At 35.3% G+C, this 15,341-nt stretch overlaps 3 protein-coding genes and 1 long non-coding RNA gene across 4 annotated transcripts; 1 reads left to right on the top strand and 3 right to left on the bottom strand.

Moving 5' to 3' along the window:
• Positions 1-100: 100 nt before the first annotated feature.
• Positions 101-1,780, bottom strand: LOC120189555. The gene is made up of 5 exons (XM_039192811.1): positions 1,486-1,780; positions 1,262-1,399; positions 1,099-1,156; positions 606-868; positions 101-466 (listed from the first exon to the last, which is right to left on the bottom strand). The coding sequence occupies exons 3-5, from the start codon at positions 1,153-1,155 to the stop codon at positions 397-399; spliced, it is 390 nt and encodes a 129-aa protein (XP_039048742.1). The 5' UTR covers position 1,156; positions 1,262-1,399; positions 1,486-1,780; the 3' UTR covers positions 101-396.
• A 1,439-nt stretch (positions 1,781-3,219) lies between these two features.
• LOC120189556 lies at positions 3,220-4,104 on the bottom strand. The gene is made up of 4 exons (XR_005522538.1): positions 3,977-4,104; positions 3,817-3,870; positions 3,568-3,732; positions 3,220-3,394 (listed from the first exon to the last, which is right to left on the bottom strand). It is a non-coding gene; the product is annotated as an uncharacterized LOC120189556 (long non-coding RNA).
• A 97-nt stretch (positions 4,105-4,201) lies between these two features.
• Positions 4,202-8,255, bottom strand: LOC120189553 (putative pentatricopeptide repeat-containing protein At1g12700, mitochondrial). The gene is made up of 4 exons (XM_039192809.1): positions 5,852-8,255; positions 4,882-5,016; positions 4,471-4,787; positions 4,202-4,304 (listed from the first exon to the last, which is right to left on the bottom strand). Exon 1 carries the CDS (start codon positions 8,215-8,217, stop codon positions 6,673-6,675), a length of 1,545 nt encoding a protein of 514 aa, XP_039048740.1. The 5' UTR covers positions 8,218-8,255; the 3' UTR covers positions 4,202-4,304; positions 4,471-4,787; positions 4,882-5,016; positions 5,852-6,672.
• Positions 8,256-9,085: 830 nt separating this feature from the next.
• Positions 9,086-14,776, top strand: LOC120189552 (anaphase-promoting complex subunit 7-like). Its single transcript, XM_039192808.1, is given in 19 exon segments — positions 9,086-9,214; positions 9,314-9,382; positions 9,478-9,528; positions 10,026-10,118; positions 10,120-10,164; positions 10,255-10,317; positions 10,477-10,592; positions 10,756-10,840; positions 11,475-11,534; positions 11,760-11,805; positions 11,970-12,043; positions 12,222-12,272; positions 12,391-12,591; positions 12,675-12,719; positions 12,852-12,945; positions 13,104-13,249; positions 13,873-14,102; positions 14,258-14,318; positions 14,401-14,776. Coding segments are annotated over 19 exon segments (1,686 nt in total). The 5' UTR covers positions 9,086-9,145; the 3' UTR covers positions 14,488-14,776.
• The last annotated feature ends 565 nt before the right edge of the window (positions 14,777-15,341 follow it).

The raw sequence follows: 15,341 nt of genomic DNA, 5'->3' as shown, positions 1-15,341 counted from the left end.
CCCATGAATTTTATAAATGTCTTTCCATCATTACAAATCATCCCAAGAGAATGTAAAATGATATAAAATACGGGTTGTGCTAAGCAAACATTTACAAGAATCTCTGTATGGCACCTCCGGGCTTGCTTGCAACTCTTGACTAACATGCTTAATCTGCTCCGAAGATCTGATGGCAGTCGAAGCCCCTGGTTGGTTCTCCTCTGAAATTCACAGCATTTTCCTTCGTACAACCCTAGCTTTGGGAATTTGATTAATTCTTCAATCTCTATGTTGTGCCATTTTACCAGGTCATCGGTGCCCCAAGGAAAGGACAATGATTGACCATAACAAGCTAATCTCTTGGGCCACATGTGGAAGGTGGGGGAAGAGATCACCGTTAAAAAATGTTGTAAGCCCTTACTCCAACTGTCTATAATCGACTACTGCATCATATGTTTCCATGGTAAAAGAACTCTCTATGAAGCATCTGAAATAAATTTTCTTAAAAGTTAACAATAACAATGAGTAGGATAAGCAACAACAACAAAAAATCTTCACAAGCAACTAACAAAAGTTAAAGAATGCAAGAAAGAAAAAACAACAATCAGTAAAGGTGTACCAATCACCTCATTTCATGCCAAAACATGTTGGTCCGGTCGTGTAAGAAAGGTTCCAAAGGAGCAAGAAAGTTATCATCAAAACCGAGCTGTCTTGAAGAGGAGAAAGAACCAGCAAACTTTCCTTCATGTCCAGAAAAAAGAAGTGAGGACGCAACATGAAGAATGATTGATGGATCTGGATCCCCAAGGATAGCCTGAAGCTCCCTTCGAATCCATGGTTCTATTCTTTGCATAATTTTCTCTTTATCAGAAGCATTTCTGGGTAAATTCTGAAAGCAAAGAGAGAACACATCAAAATCATATACTAAACTAATCTGCTGATTCATGTTATCTTGGTTCTTTGTTTTTCTTCTAAAGTGCCTTTGCCTCATATCTATGTTCATCTAGATAGGACTTGAGGATATGAAACTTCAAATGTATATGGAAAAAGAACTTTGAAAAACAAATAAAATAGGTAACAATATGCAAAAATTGCCAACCTTAAACCATGTAAACATACCTGCTGAGAACTAATCCCATGAGACATTGACACAGCTTGCAATCTTCGATTATACATACTGAAAAAAAAACCAAAATTTTCCCATCAGCCATTTTTTTTCTTCTTTTTCAACCCATAAGAACATAAGAATAATCATATAGCTAAGCTGGTCGGCATAAAGTACCTGGCACGCCATTGAAGCTTCCTTTCAGCGATAACATTAAGTGACACAGTCCCAGCTCGCCCAAATGATCGCCGCCAAGGCAATGGCCTCGATCTCCTGTTAACACTGTTAATTTCTCTCCTTGTTCTTTCAATAACCCTAAGCAAATAAATAAAAAAGAATAACTTAAGTAATCAATCCTTTACTCCCTTTAATGTGTCAGAAAATCCTTAAAAAAAACCCACCGTCGACGATCGGTTGCGGTGGATCGAGGACGAGGAGCAACCAATCTGCACTCGGGGAGAGCGGGTAATTGCTGTTTGAGGAATCTTAGAGAGGAGAGATCGATTTTGTAGAACCAAGAATTGAAGGTGGAATTACAGAGAGGTCATCTTCTCTTCAAATCGCTCCACTTGCGAATGCAATCCAAGCAGTAAGCGTGGGAACAAACTGTGAGAACAGCCGCTCCACGAACGTCGATGGTTCTCATGCATATCGGACATATTTTGCCGATGATTGCCGGCGAAATTACTCTTCGTATGGATTTCTCAATCGTCGATTTTCTCGGCGATTTCTCCGTAGACGATGGAGAATCCATTTTAGAATAAAGCCCCTCCATAGATATTTTTTAGTTTATAGGTTGTCGCTGAATGGCGGTGTTGCCGCCATGAGTTACAGATATCGAACCAAATAAACAAACATGGTCTGAAGATCCTTGCCTTTTATATTTTTTACTCATTATCTTCAAAAAGTTAAATTTTAATCACTTAAGTTTTCATTTTATTAAGTTTTGATTATTTAGATATTAAATATTATTAGTTTAATAATATGATGCGTTAGTAAAAGAATTAAATTATTATTTGAACTTTTAAATTTTATATAAAATACTAAATTTTCAACTTGCACCTTTTTAATATATTTTCTCCCCCTTTCCTCACCCACATACGTCCCTAGACTTCTCATTATTCGTCTTTTCCGTCGTCCATCACTTCTATCTGAATTTTAAACATCTTTCACGAACAAAAGGTCAGTTTAGGGATACAAGGAAATTAAATGATCAAACATGTCCCTCGTTGTTAGTCCTCAACTTTGCAGAAAAATCATTACAGCATTAAAAGGAAATGAAAACTCTGAGGGTCGATTCTCATCATTTTTAGAAGTTTTTTTCTTGAGAAAATCGAAATTCACACCAACTCAATTGATTCATGATACAAAAGCTCTTCGATGGAAAAATACATCTTATCCTTGAAAAAAGATCATCGTATCTCACTTCTAACAACTCATGCAACCAAGAAATGTAAAGATTGCAACCAAAGAATCAAAATCAGAAAGGTTAGATTCACTTCGTAGGTGTTTAAGGTTGTGGGGTGTCGGTTTTGGCTTTGTTACAAGTGAGCATTTGTAGAGTTCTGGCCATTAGAAAATTTTTGATTAATTTTATCTTTAGGGTTTTGAGGTAAGTGGGTCATATTTAAAGTGGAACAGCCTCGCTGATGTGCTTCAATAAGCTAGAGTACGTTTGCTTGTTGGTCATATTTAGAGTTTGAGCAGGTTTAAATATTAACGATCACCGGCCACTCCAATTACAAAAGATGATATGACACGTTTTTTATTTTAGTACTTTTTGGCCACTCATACCACAGTTGACCAATCATTTGATTGAAACAACAAAAAGACTTCTTTATTAAGAATCATTTCATTGAAACAACAAAAAGACTTCTTTATTAAGAATCATTTCATTGAAACAACAAAAAGACTTCTTTATTAAGAATCCACTATTCATAAATCCTAATTTCAAATAAAAATGAGTGTTGCTCTCCCTAAAATCTCAAATTCGAACAATTATATTTATAAAATATGTGTACGTTATCAATTACTAAGAAAGATTTTGAATAAATACTTCCTTGTAATCATACCAGACTATCAAAAAAAAAATCAAATGAGCATACATTTGCTCACTCAACGTTGACAGTCGCAAGATCTTTCGAATACCTCATCCCTGGTGAAAATGCCTCGAAACATATTCTTATCCCCTTATCAATTTCAACCATATTTGGAATCAGAGTATCTCTTTTAACACAAAGTTAGCATTTAAATTGCAGACAACAAATATCAATGCAAAGGTTGATGTTTACAGCTTCGGAGTGGTAATCCCTGCCAATAGGTAAATAAAACCATTTTATCGTTTGTGTTATAATCATTGTACTACATTCCAGAAATTATGTATGTAGGCTTAAAGCAAGTGGTTCCATGGAGCAGAAGGGAAATGATGGATAATATGGGGGCCGACTTTTAATCAAATTGATAACCATCGGTTGAGGAATTACCGTTAGGCCGCAGCAGTATTCAAAATTCTTATCCATTTAAGCCACTTTCCTCGTCTACCTTTTTCCCGTCTTTTGCAAACTCTTCCGTGATTTGCAAGTGTAGTAAGATGTCAAGGAAAACCAATTTCCGGCTTGCTCAGTGTCAGTGACTTCTTCCTCACTTTCCTGCGCAGAAGTTTAACAAGCAGTCAAAACCAAGTATAGAAGATGGTATATCTACAAGATATACAAATGAATATTGTATTGTACCTGATGTAGTTCCATTAATTCCTGGAGGCAATTGCTAAGAAGCGCAGGTTTTCCCTGAAAAAGAAAAAAATTGTTAACTATCTGAAAAGAGCATAATGGAAGCACAAAAACAAGTTATAATTCAACTGGATGTTGGTGTGAAAATTTAGGTCACACAGACCTCATCTATGAGGATCTCAAAAGAAGAAGAATTTGTGTGCAGCTATGCGACAATACATTTGAACAAAGGCTCCAGGCATATCCCGTAGTTGTGCCAGGTTAGGAATAAGACCACAAATATAGGCTTCCATTTCCTGTACAGAATAAAAGAGAAAAAAAAAAGAAATTATATTTCTTAAACATGAGAAATAGTCAGAAATAAACTAATGCTAGATTGGTAGTGCCATATGGTAAGAAGATAATTAAATTCTTGGAAGGCTTCAAGGTGCAAAGACTTATGAATACTCGCCAAGCTCACTCATATCTGTTCTGACTTGTGTAAGAGAAACCTGAAAAACATTGAACAATAAACAGCAGTCAAGGAACCACTTTTTCAATAAGAACAAATTAGAAGGCAATAATTCATAACAGACCGATGCTAAGACGTGCACATAATTAAGATAGATTGCAAAATATGATAACAATTAATATTATTTTGTTACATCAAAGACTCACCGTGCGCATCACATAAAGATAGAAGGGCAAAATGACTATTCTTCCCAACTCATCTTTCTCAAACTTCATGAAGTTTGATGGGCTGAAGAAGCAACGACATTTTGGACCTATTTGTTCTGTCAAACGGAGGTGATATGGCTGAGGATTTTTGATCCCTTGAACTGAAGGAAAATGTGATGGCCAACGATATAGACCTTTTCAGCACCAGTGGCATCATCAATAACACAATTTTCTCTTAAGCAAACCCACATTGCATCCAGATCATTGGCAAATAGCAAAAGATGAGATTGTTTCTGCTTGTTAAGAAGTGGGTGTTCCTAGCATACCACATTCGCAGACAGAACAGAAGAATGTAAAGTATTCGCTTCGCCTCTAGAATTATATTTCAAAATAGTATGTGAGCAATTATACCTGATGTGTGAAGTCTCTACTTGTTATTCTTTTTCTACTTTCCTCTTCTGTGATAGCGGTAAAGTTCTTTAATCTGCACAATCTGTGTAGACAAGCCTGCTCCAGGGGATTTCCGTTATTTCTTGTTTCCCTTCTCTGCAAGTATTCAAACAGCACATAAAGTAACATACTATATAATTTAAACTCAAAATTCATAGCAAGTATATCAAACTAAAAGTCACAACATATCAAAATATGCATACGCCATCTTGCAATTCCTCATTTCCAGTATCAACAACTTATTTGATTTAGTAGATTTGGACATTGACCAACAAATCCTATCCCAAATACTGCATCACCTTATGATATGGCAAGTGGACTTAAATTAACATGAATTTAGATCACTTAGCAGTGGACTACAGAGCATGCAACGAGGACAACGTACCACATAAAGATCAACACATTAGCGAAAAAAATTGAGATTGAGGTGTTGTAAAAGACCTTATGATATGTCCAGATGTGTATGCTTTTATTGTAAAAGACATTGTTGATAGGCTTAAAGATTTTGAGGGTGTTATTAGATGGGTTGCTAGGACTGCTAACATAGAGGCTGATGCCTTAGCCAAGGCTGGAATAGGCTGAGTTGTGTGTTGATGTTAGGGGCTGTTATTTTTGGGTTTAAGTTATTTTGTAAGGGGTCATTCTAGATGTTGTAATCGTTATGTATCATTTTTGTTATTAATGAAATATAAGGCACTCTTTTCCTCCTTCCGCTGATTAAGGTGCTTCTCTACGAGCTCTATTAATCATGATTCATGAAGGTGGTTTTTAGCGAGGCCTGCAACTCTTATAAAAAAAAAAACACATGAGCGAAAAATAAAATCAGTGAACTCTCGTGCTGAGCAAACTCATACAAAATTGAAAAAGATGATCATCATGTCTGACACAACAACCCTTAAACCCAAAAAAAAAAACTCCCCATAAAAATTACCTCCATGCAACGACAAAGCAGTAATCCCAAAACAGACCACCACCGATGGACCCTACCTAGATGATCGCCAATAGAAAACAATTTGCCACTCAAGTTACAATCCAAATCAAAGCCATCAACAGCCAGACAATGAAGGCTCCAATGTCACCATAGAAACAACAAGAATTGCCTCAGACCATTAAACCAGATCCAGTGCAAATCATCAGTCAAACCTTCCATGAGCATATCATGTTGAAAAGGTTCTTCCCAAAGCATCAATCATTTAATGAATTCTAAGAGATGAGAAATCAACGGTTAAGCTTGATGGGATATTTCATTGGCATATTTCTAATCAGGGATTTATCTCTTCTTTTTCTGGATATGATACAAAATTCACGAATTTTTCATGTAGATATGATTTGGTAAGACTTCCTTCCAAACACTCAAATAAACAGCAGCCAAACTTGCAAGCTACTTAATTCCTGAATGACAGCAGCTAAATTAAAGGCTCAACATCAGGTTATAACTCAAAGCGGAAAAAGTCACATCGGTTCAGAATCTGTGTAGACAAGCCAGCTGCAGGGGATTCACGTTATTTCTTATTACTCTTCTCTGCAGGTATTCAAACATCACATAAAGCAAGGCACACTATAATTAAACTGAAACAAGCCCTACAACATTTTCTTATTCCCTCCTTATTGCTTAAAAGCACATCAAACTAAAACTCAAAATACACCTTATAACTCATGCTGGTTTACAGTAACTTCTAACTTATCTCAACATTATGAACAAATTGCTTCACATTCACAACTGACTATCTTTACACTATCTCTGGAAACATTTCACATTAAGATCGGTCTGCCAGATCGTAAGATGAGATCCACAAATAAGGTGGCAGTCCATAAATCTGTAGAAAAGCCCTTACTGACCATTTCCGTCAGAAGGCGTGCCGCCTTTGAGGAGTAGTTGTTTTGAAGAAACACTCGGATCATCACATTATAACAGCAGCTATTAGGCAAACCATCATTATCTCCCATGCTCAACATCTGGTATGCTACATCTGGCAATCCCCCTTTACAGAAACCATTGATTATTATAACATATGTGCAAACATCAGGTTTCAAACCATTGACCGAGAGTTCAAGAAATAATTCCTTTGCAGCTTCAATACGGCCAGCTTTGCACAAACCGTCAATTAGGATATTATAACAGACAATATTGAGTTCCAACCCACTGTTCTGCATTGCTCGAAAAATTTTCAATGCCTCTTCAAGTCTATCATTTTTGAAGCAACCATCCAGCAGAATCGAATAAGTCACTAGGTCTGGAACTGGTCCAAAAGCAAGCATCATTCTCCAAATTTCACAAGCAATAGAAACTCTCCCCAATTGATACATGCCTCGCATAAGAGTGCTGTATGTGACAACATTAGGCTCAATGCCTTGATTTATCATTGTGTGAACAATACCTTTAGCTTTATAAACTGCTCCCTCCTTGCAATGGGCATCCACTAGTATAGTATATGTGACAACATTAGGCTCAATGCCTTGCTTTCTCATTGTGTCAATGACATCTTCAGCTTTGGAAACCATCCCCTTCTTGCAAAGTGCATCGATCAATATGCTATACAAGACAACGTCAAGCTTAATGCCTTGCTTTCTCATTGTGTCAACTATATATTCAGCTTTGGAAACCATCCCCTTCTTACACATAGCATGAATTAAGCAACTGTAAGTAACAGTATTTGGTTTAATATCCTTAACCTCCATTTCAAAGAAGAGATCAAGAGCCTCCTCTAGCAAGCCATTCTTACAAAGAAGGTTAATGACTGTGTTATATGCTACAATATTGGGTTCTAAACCTCTTTCAATCATTTTATCAAACAAACTCATAGCTTGAGAAATCTTTATTTGCTTACAAAGTCCTTTAATCAAAGTGTTAAAAGTCACAACATCAGGTTCAACACCTAACTTGAACATTTTCCCCAAAACAGAAAACCCGAAATCAATTTTACCTAATTGACAAAAGCAATTAATCAAGACGTTGAAAGAATAAACATCAGGAGAAACTCCTAACAATTCCACCAAGCGATACATAGATACAACAGTGGCATACTGCTTCATTCTAACAATGGCTCCTAATAATTTGTTGAATTCAACAATGGAAGGCTTAGGATACTTTCCAATCATCTTATGAAAGAAAGTGAAAGCATCGCCAACATTATCAAAGTAATCATACCTTTGTAGCTTTTGCTTTACAAACATGGAATTCTTACTCGAAGCTTCAATGAAGGTAGTAATGGTTTTGAAATAACGTGAAAAGGAAGGGTGGGGAATAGAAAGATTAAGCAATGAAGGAAGAAGAAATAAAGTAAAAGGCTTACCCATATCTTGAATTTAAGCAGGAATGGCGTATCTGCTTTGCTTTTTAGTTTAGGGGTTTATTTCATTTCATTTAGCTTAGCCATAGTGAGAAAATGTACAAGTTGGGTGTGCGATACGACGTTTGGTTTAATCAAACCCTCTCTGTACCGAGTCTTCAGAACACCGGCATAGGAAAGGCCTGGGGTTTATACGTACCTGGATCATGTACGAATTATTAGGTCCATTTCATAGCCCAGCTTAAATGTGCTATCATTTTTCATTTGTACGATTAAAAAGAATAGTTAACATATTTCGATGAGGATAAAATAAAGGGTAAACTAAAAGTTTAGTTCCAAACTATTAATTTATTCCATTTTGATCACTAAATTATTTTTTATTTCAAAATCATATATAATGTTACGTTTTATTTTCATTTTAGTCACATACTGTTAAAAATTAACAAAACTACTGTCATGAAATTATCTTATGATGAGATATCAGTATCATCGTTAATTTTTTAACGGTAAATAACCAAAATGTATCATTAGATATGATTTTAAAATAAAAAAATAATTGAATTATCAAATTACAATAAAAAATAATAGTTGAGGTACTAAATATAATTTTCTTAAAATAAATGAAATCAACATAATAATTCGTTATTGTTGTGCCACATTTGGTCAATTCAACAAAATAAAAGTTTGAGGGTCAAAAGGGATACAATAAAAGTTTAAGGCTTAAAATGACTACATTAGTAGAGTTGGAGGGTAAAAAAGGTTAATCTGCCTTTATCATTTCAGGGGCAAAAGCGGGCTTTACAAATTCAAAAGACGGGGGCGGAATTTCAATTTAATATTGTTAATACCTGAAAGTTTTCATTCAGTCATTTCGAAAAGAAAACTCCCCAAACAGCAAAAACAATAAGCGTCACTGTGTGTGCTGCTCTCAAAAAATGGACGTTCCAAAGGAGCAAATCACTGCTCTTCTTGATAATGCTCTCTTTAATTCTGCTCAGCTTCTTGTAATCTTTGATTTTTAATTTGCTAATTGTTTATGATTATAATAAACCTAACTTAAGTTTTCTCTGATTGATTATTATTTTTCCGTTTGGTTGCGATAGGGTTCTTTTCTTGTTTCATCATCTAGCGTCAATGCCGAAACTAGTCCACATCTCAAGGCTGAAAATCTGGTGGCGATTTTATTCTGATTTTTGCTTTTTTTATTGAAATGAATTTCCAAATGTTATCTGGATTCTTTCTTAATTTTTTTTGTTTATTTCTGCAGATTCTTCTTGGCGATGCTTTGTTTCGCGGGAGAGTATATCGTAGGGCAATCGTAAGTTTATATTTTTGGGACAACTTTTCTCTTTTGATTTATAGCAAAAAAAAAAAAAGAACATAAATGGCACTTTTTGAGTATTGAGAGCTAAATTTGTTAGTTGTATTGTTAGAATTTCTTAATTTCTTCTCCGTAATTGAAAAAAAAATAACATGAAATATAAATGTTCTGCCGGGTTTTTACAGATTAATTTTTGTTAAGTTTTTAATAGTTTCATTTAATTTATCCTTATATCTATGCTTTTGATTACAATTTTTCCTTTTTAAAATGGAATTTTGAGCTTTGTATATAGTTTTCTTATGGAAGAGTATTGGATTTCTCAAGTTCCATTTAGTTATCCTGTAAAGTTTATTGAAACTGGTATGCAGATTTTTATTTTAAATGGATTTTATTCAGAGAATGTGATTTATGGGATGAAATGATTTGATTTCGGGGGCCTAATAGATTAGGGAAAAATTAAGTTGCTTTATCGCCTTTTTCCTATATGCTGTCAGCATACATACAAGCAAGCCTTGCAGTATTACAAAATTATTCCCAAGCAAAATTCAACATCTTCTAGAAGTTCATTGACTGCCTCAAACAGGGTCTTCTTCTCCAAATTCTTTTAACATTTCAGCAATAAATGAAAATGAGGTATTTCCTCCTTCCAATCAACTTTGAGGTCTTCTCTTTTTCTTGCAAGCTGAAATGCTTATTGCAGATTTGTTTGGTTTAACATGACAGGTGAAGTTCAAAATTGCTTCTTGTCATTTTGCTCTAAATGAAACCAAAGTGGCCCTTGTTGAGGTTTTATTCACTTTTAATTTACTTCATCTCCCTGTTTGATTATTTTTGTTAACTTGTTTTGGTGATTGTAATTTGGATTATAAATATTTGTTTATTTAACATTGATGTGAAATCTATTTTTTGTGAACTCTTCTTTTTCTTATTATTTTGAACTTACAGATGGAGGGAATTCCTAGCAAAGCAAGAAATTTGCAGATGAGTTTATTGATGGCAAAGCTTTATCGAAATACTAAACATACCCGTGGTGCAGTTACTTGTTACAGGGAATGTTTAAGGTCTGTTCCATGGGTCATTCCTATTTTCTTAATGCTTTCTTTACACTTTGTGGATGCTGTGTCTAACAGTTATTTCTTTTCTCTTTGTTTTTACTGTTAATTCATTAAAAATTGTTGTGCTGACTTTCTGAAAGCTTGTGTCTTTTGGTTTATTCTTTGGCAGGCAATGCCCTTACGTCATTGAGGCCATCATAGCCTTGGCTGAATTAGGGGCCAGTGCCAAGGACATAATTTCATTGTTCCCTCAGGTTTGTCAGATTTAAGTTCTATGCCTTCCTTGTCTTTGTTTTTGGTTTGCTAAACAAGCATGTAACATGTGTTTTTTCTTTGATGTTGGATGCCTTTGAATTCACATAAAGCTCTTATTGTGAGATGGTAATCAATTTTCATTCTACTCCATCTAGATATGCTCAAAAAGTTTAAAATGGGGCAGTATCTTTATGGATTTGTCATTCCCATGCAGGCTGCTGTTAGTCTTACTTGTAAACTCCAAGTTTTTCACATTTGATATATTGGTCAAGTTGCATGGATAGTCATTGAGTCAATTCTTCTCATTTATAAAGAAAAGTTAATATATATTTGTAGCGCAGTCTAGTTTGTTCCTCCCTTTATTCCAATTAAATGTCATAGTTGACATTTTTTACCATCAAAAGTCAATGTAACAACTTTACTGGGACGGAGGAAGTATTCTACTTTGAAAGCTGCAAGGTTTAGTGCACTAAACACCTTGGACAGTAGGTTTCCTTTTGTCTTGAATCCTTTTTATATCCCTTTGGTTATATGCTTTAATTTGTTTACTATAGCATTCTTTTTTCGGTATGGTTTCTTTAACTGTATATCTTTGTTATCTGACATGCTCGTTTTCCAATTGTATTAATCCAGACTCACAATCGAGGTGGACGGGCTCAGTTTGATCATAGTGACTCAAGCCGTTGGCTACAAGTAAGAACAAATGAAATGGATGACACTCTTCCCCATAATGATCCACTGATCATCTTTATGCTCCTTGATGAACGATATAAATATTTTGGGAACTTTGATCATGGGCTTCCTAGAAAATAATTATCCACTCAGTTCATTTGCTGTTATCTCTTTCTTTATTGTTTTTGTTTCATTGCTTATGTCAGTACTAATTTCCATTCTTAGTAAATTGTCGACTTTGTGCAGCGGTATGTTGAGGCACAATGTTGCATTGCTTCAAATGATTACAAAGGTAAGCTAATTTTCTTTTCAAATTTTAAGTTTCATAATTTAGACCATAATCTCTTTATAGATGTTCCTTTGCTGAAGATTTTTATTGTGATATATCTTGTTAACTTATCTGCTTTATCAATATCTTTCAACAATGATTCCTGTTTCCCTTAAATCTTTTTGCAGGTGGTTTGGAACTCTTTGCAGAACTTTTGCAACGGTTCCCTAATAACACTCACATATTACTTGAAATTTCAAAGGTCTGCGGTGGTTGCATTCTGACGAATGTAGCTTTCTTTTTTGCTCCTTTGTCTGCTTTGTAGGAAAGAAAACTAATGAGATGACTTAGAGAATATATGAATCTTAAATCTTGTGAGTCGTAGGTTGTTTGAAGCATATAGACCATTCGGTTTTTAATTATCTTGTTTCTATGCACAGGTTGAAGCCATCATTGGAAAAACTGACGAGGCAATAATGAATTTTGAGAAGGTGTTTAGAATATTGAGAACTTGTTATATCAACGAATCATTGCTAGATCTTTTTCTGCCAATGCTTACTTACATTTCTGTAATGAATCTTAACAAATTGAAGTATGTTATCCTTGCAGGTTCGCTCAATTGATCCTTATGTTGTGACTTACATGGATGAGTATGCAATGCTTCTAAAGCTGAAGTCTGATTATTCAAAGTTAAACAAGTTAGTGCATGATTTATTGAATATTGATCCTACAAGACCGGAAGTATTTGTGGCATTATCTGTTTTGTGGGAAAGGAAAGATGAGAGAGGTGCTCTATCTTATGCTGAAAAGGTTAGCTTGTTTTTCTTCTATAGTCTGTAACCTCCCCTTAAGTATTTATATATCTGACACTCTCATTCGTTTTTTACAACCAGAGCATCAAAATTGATGATAGGCACATTCCCGGCTACATAATGAAGGTATTGAAATATTTTCCATCCAACTGAATGTGATTAATGATTATCCTTGTTAAAGCTTTTCCATGGGTTCTCTTTTTTTGGGCAAGTATAATTCATTTTTGTCATTTGCTACAATTTTCTGAATGCTGTTAGGGTAACTTGCTCTTATCTTTGAAGAGGCCTGAAGCTGCTGTAATGGCCTTCAGGGGAGCTCAAGAATTGAGAGCTGATCTCCGTTCTTATCAAGGTTTGAGTTTTATGGAGAAAAAAGAATGTGCAAATTCACTGTTCAGCTGCATAAGCTTCATCTTTCACTGTTCTAATTTTTTATGTAGTTATATAGTTAGAAAGAATGAATCACGAGATTATGGGGCATTGCAAAACCTTTGACTTTTACAATTTCAGGTTTAGTTCAATCCTATATGGCATTTTCTAAAGTCAAGGAGGCCCTCTATGCTGCTAGAGAGGCAATGAAGGCCATGCCTCAGTCTGCAAAGGCGCTGAAATTAGTTGGTGATGTTCATGCCAGTAATTCTGGTGGTAGGGAGAAGGTAGGTCTGAGCCAAAAAAAATTGTGAAAACTGGTTTGAACCGCTGTTCAGTTTGGTTTTATTAAATTTGGTCAGTTTGTGCTTAAATATATTCGGTTTTTGGTTCACAAGTTGAAAATCAAAATTATTCAAATTGAATTATATTATTTATTAAATACATTCGGGTTTTGTTTTTTTATATTATAAAATAGATATTAATATTTACAATTGATGAAAATAGCTTAAAAATACTATTATCAGAAATTATATTTTACAAAATTTAAAATTTGATGAACTGAACTAGTAGAATTTGGTTTGGTATTTTGAAAATCAGAATAATGCATGGTAACTGTATTTTCCCCTTTTTAAAACCTATCCAAACCAAATTGTTATCATTCCTAGGATAAGGTAATGCTGTGTATTGTGCCCTAAATATTTTTGGATATAAATTATAGGGGTACAACTCTCCAAAGACCTTCCAAATATATGAGAATTGGAAAAAAAAGTGAACATACCTGTGTTGAACTCGTACCCATATGTGATATTGACAACCAAGTCTAGAGTACCATAGATTCTTAGCTTTACTTGACTAGAGCTTGCCTCTGAAAGTCAGTTTTGATAAGTTTAACTCAATCTTGTTACAGGCAAAAAAGTTCTATGAATCAGCCCTCAGACTTGAACCTGGTTACCTTGGAGCTGCACTAGCTTTAGCCGAGCTCCATGTTATTGAGGGCCGAAATGGAGATGCTGTATCTCTTCTCGAGCGTTATCTCAAAGATTGGGACGATGACTCTCTTCATGTCAAATTGGCTCAAGTATTTGCTGCTACAAATATGTTTGCAGACTCTTTGTCACATTATCAATCTGCATTGAGGTCAGTTTATTTTCTCGGATTTTCATTATTCTACACTGAACATGGTCAAGAACTTTGAATGACCATAAAAAAAGCTTTTTGTGTCTAAATACCGTGACTGAGAAGTCTGGTATTCCCTTTTCAATGAATCCGATTAATGTATTTTCGTTTTCCAGAATAAATCCTCAAAATGAAGCTGCAAAAAAGGGGCTAGAACGCCTGGAAAAACAGATGAAGGTCCGTCTTGTTCTTCTGGCATCCAATGTTCTCTTTTCTTGAATCATCTTTATGCAAATTCTAAACAAGTGATTTCTTGTAGGGGGTGGATCCCGATGCACCCGAAGAAGAGGAAGAAAACGAGGTTGAAGATGCAGATGCAGAACAAGAAGAGACCGAACTTCTATAGAATTTGTAATCAATGTCTTCAATGGATATTGGACCACTTGAGCATTATCTATAGAAAACCCGATGATGAACCAAGGTGAGGCTCCCGGCTCCATACTCTGCACCAGCAAATTTAGAATGAGGATGCCAGAAATCAACATGCAGTTGAAATTTGTAACTGAAGTTTGAAATCATTGTTTGGTAGTTGTTTGTATATTTGAATCCGATTCACTGTTACGATAGGAGTTCCCTCGTTAATTGGTATGACTGAATTTGAATTGTTAATGGGAGCAAGTGATTACATGTTTCGTTCAGCGGACAAAGGCTCGATTCCAGGCAGATTCAACGATTTGTCGTATGGGGGATCTTGTACTGTACCGGAACAAGTTAAATGTTGTAGCAGGAGCCTTGAAGGTTCTAGGTTGATGTATGAAGCTCTTCCTTTCCATTTACCAATTTAATTCATAAAGTTTAGCAAGCCTATAAACAACAGTCAAGGCTTGTTGTTCATGCACCTTGACCTTATGCTTAATTTCTTCTTTCAGACCACTCAAAAGTTGGAAACAGAATAACCCTCTTCTAGGTAGGGTTGCACATAATTCGGATTTCAATCCGATCCGGATCGGTTTTTATCCGATCCGGTTTTTTCCCATAGAAAAAAAACCGGTTTATAAAATAACCGGTTCGGTTTCTAACCGGTTTGGAGGGCCGGATATCCTAACCGGTGTAACCGGTTTCGGTTTTAAAACCGTTTTTTTAAAAAACCGGTTATAAAAATCGATTTTAATATTCCAGATTGCTCATAGGGAACCGATTCCCCCCAAGGGGGTACCGATTCCTCACTGAATGGTTTGGCTCCGAGATTTCCAGAATGCT

This window comes from Hibiscus syriacus, unplaced genomic scaffold (assembly GCF_006381635.1).
Source record: "Hibiscus syriacus cultivar Baekdansim isolate YM2019G1 unplaced genomic scaffold, ASM638163v2 tig00116958_pilon, whole genome shotgun sequence".
Classification (NCBI taxonomy): domain Eukaryota; kingdom Viridiplantae; phylum Streptophyta; class Magnoliopsida; order Malvales; family Malvaceae; genus Hibiscus; species Hibiscus syriacus.
The sequence above is the reverse complement of the archived record's forward strand: the minus strand, read 5'-3'. Positions and strand labels throughout refer to the sequence as shown.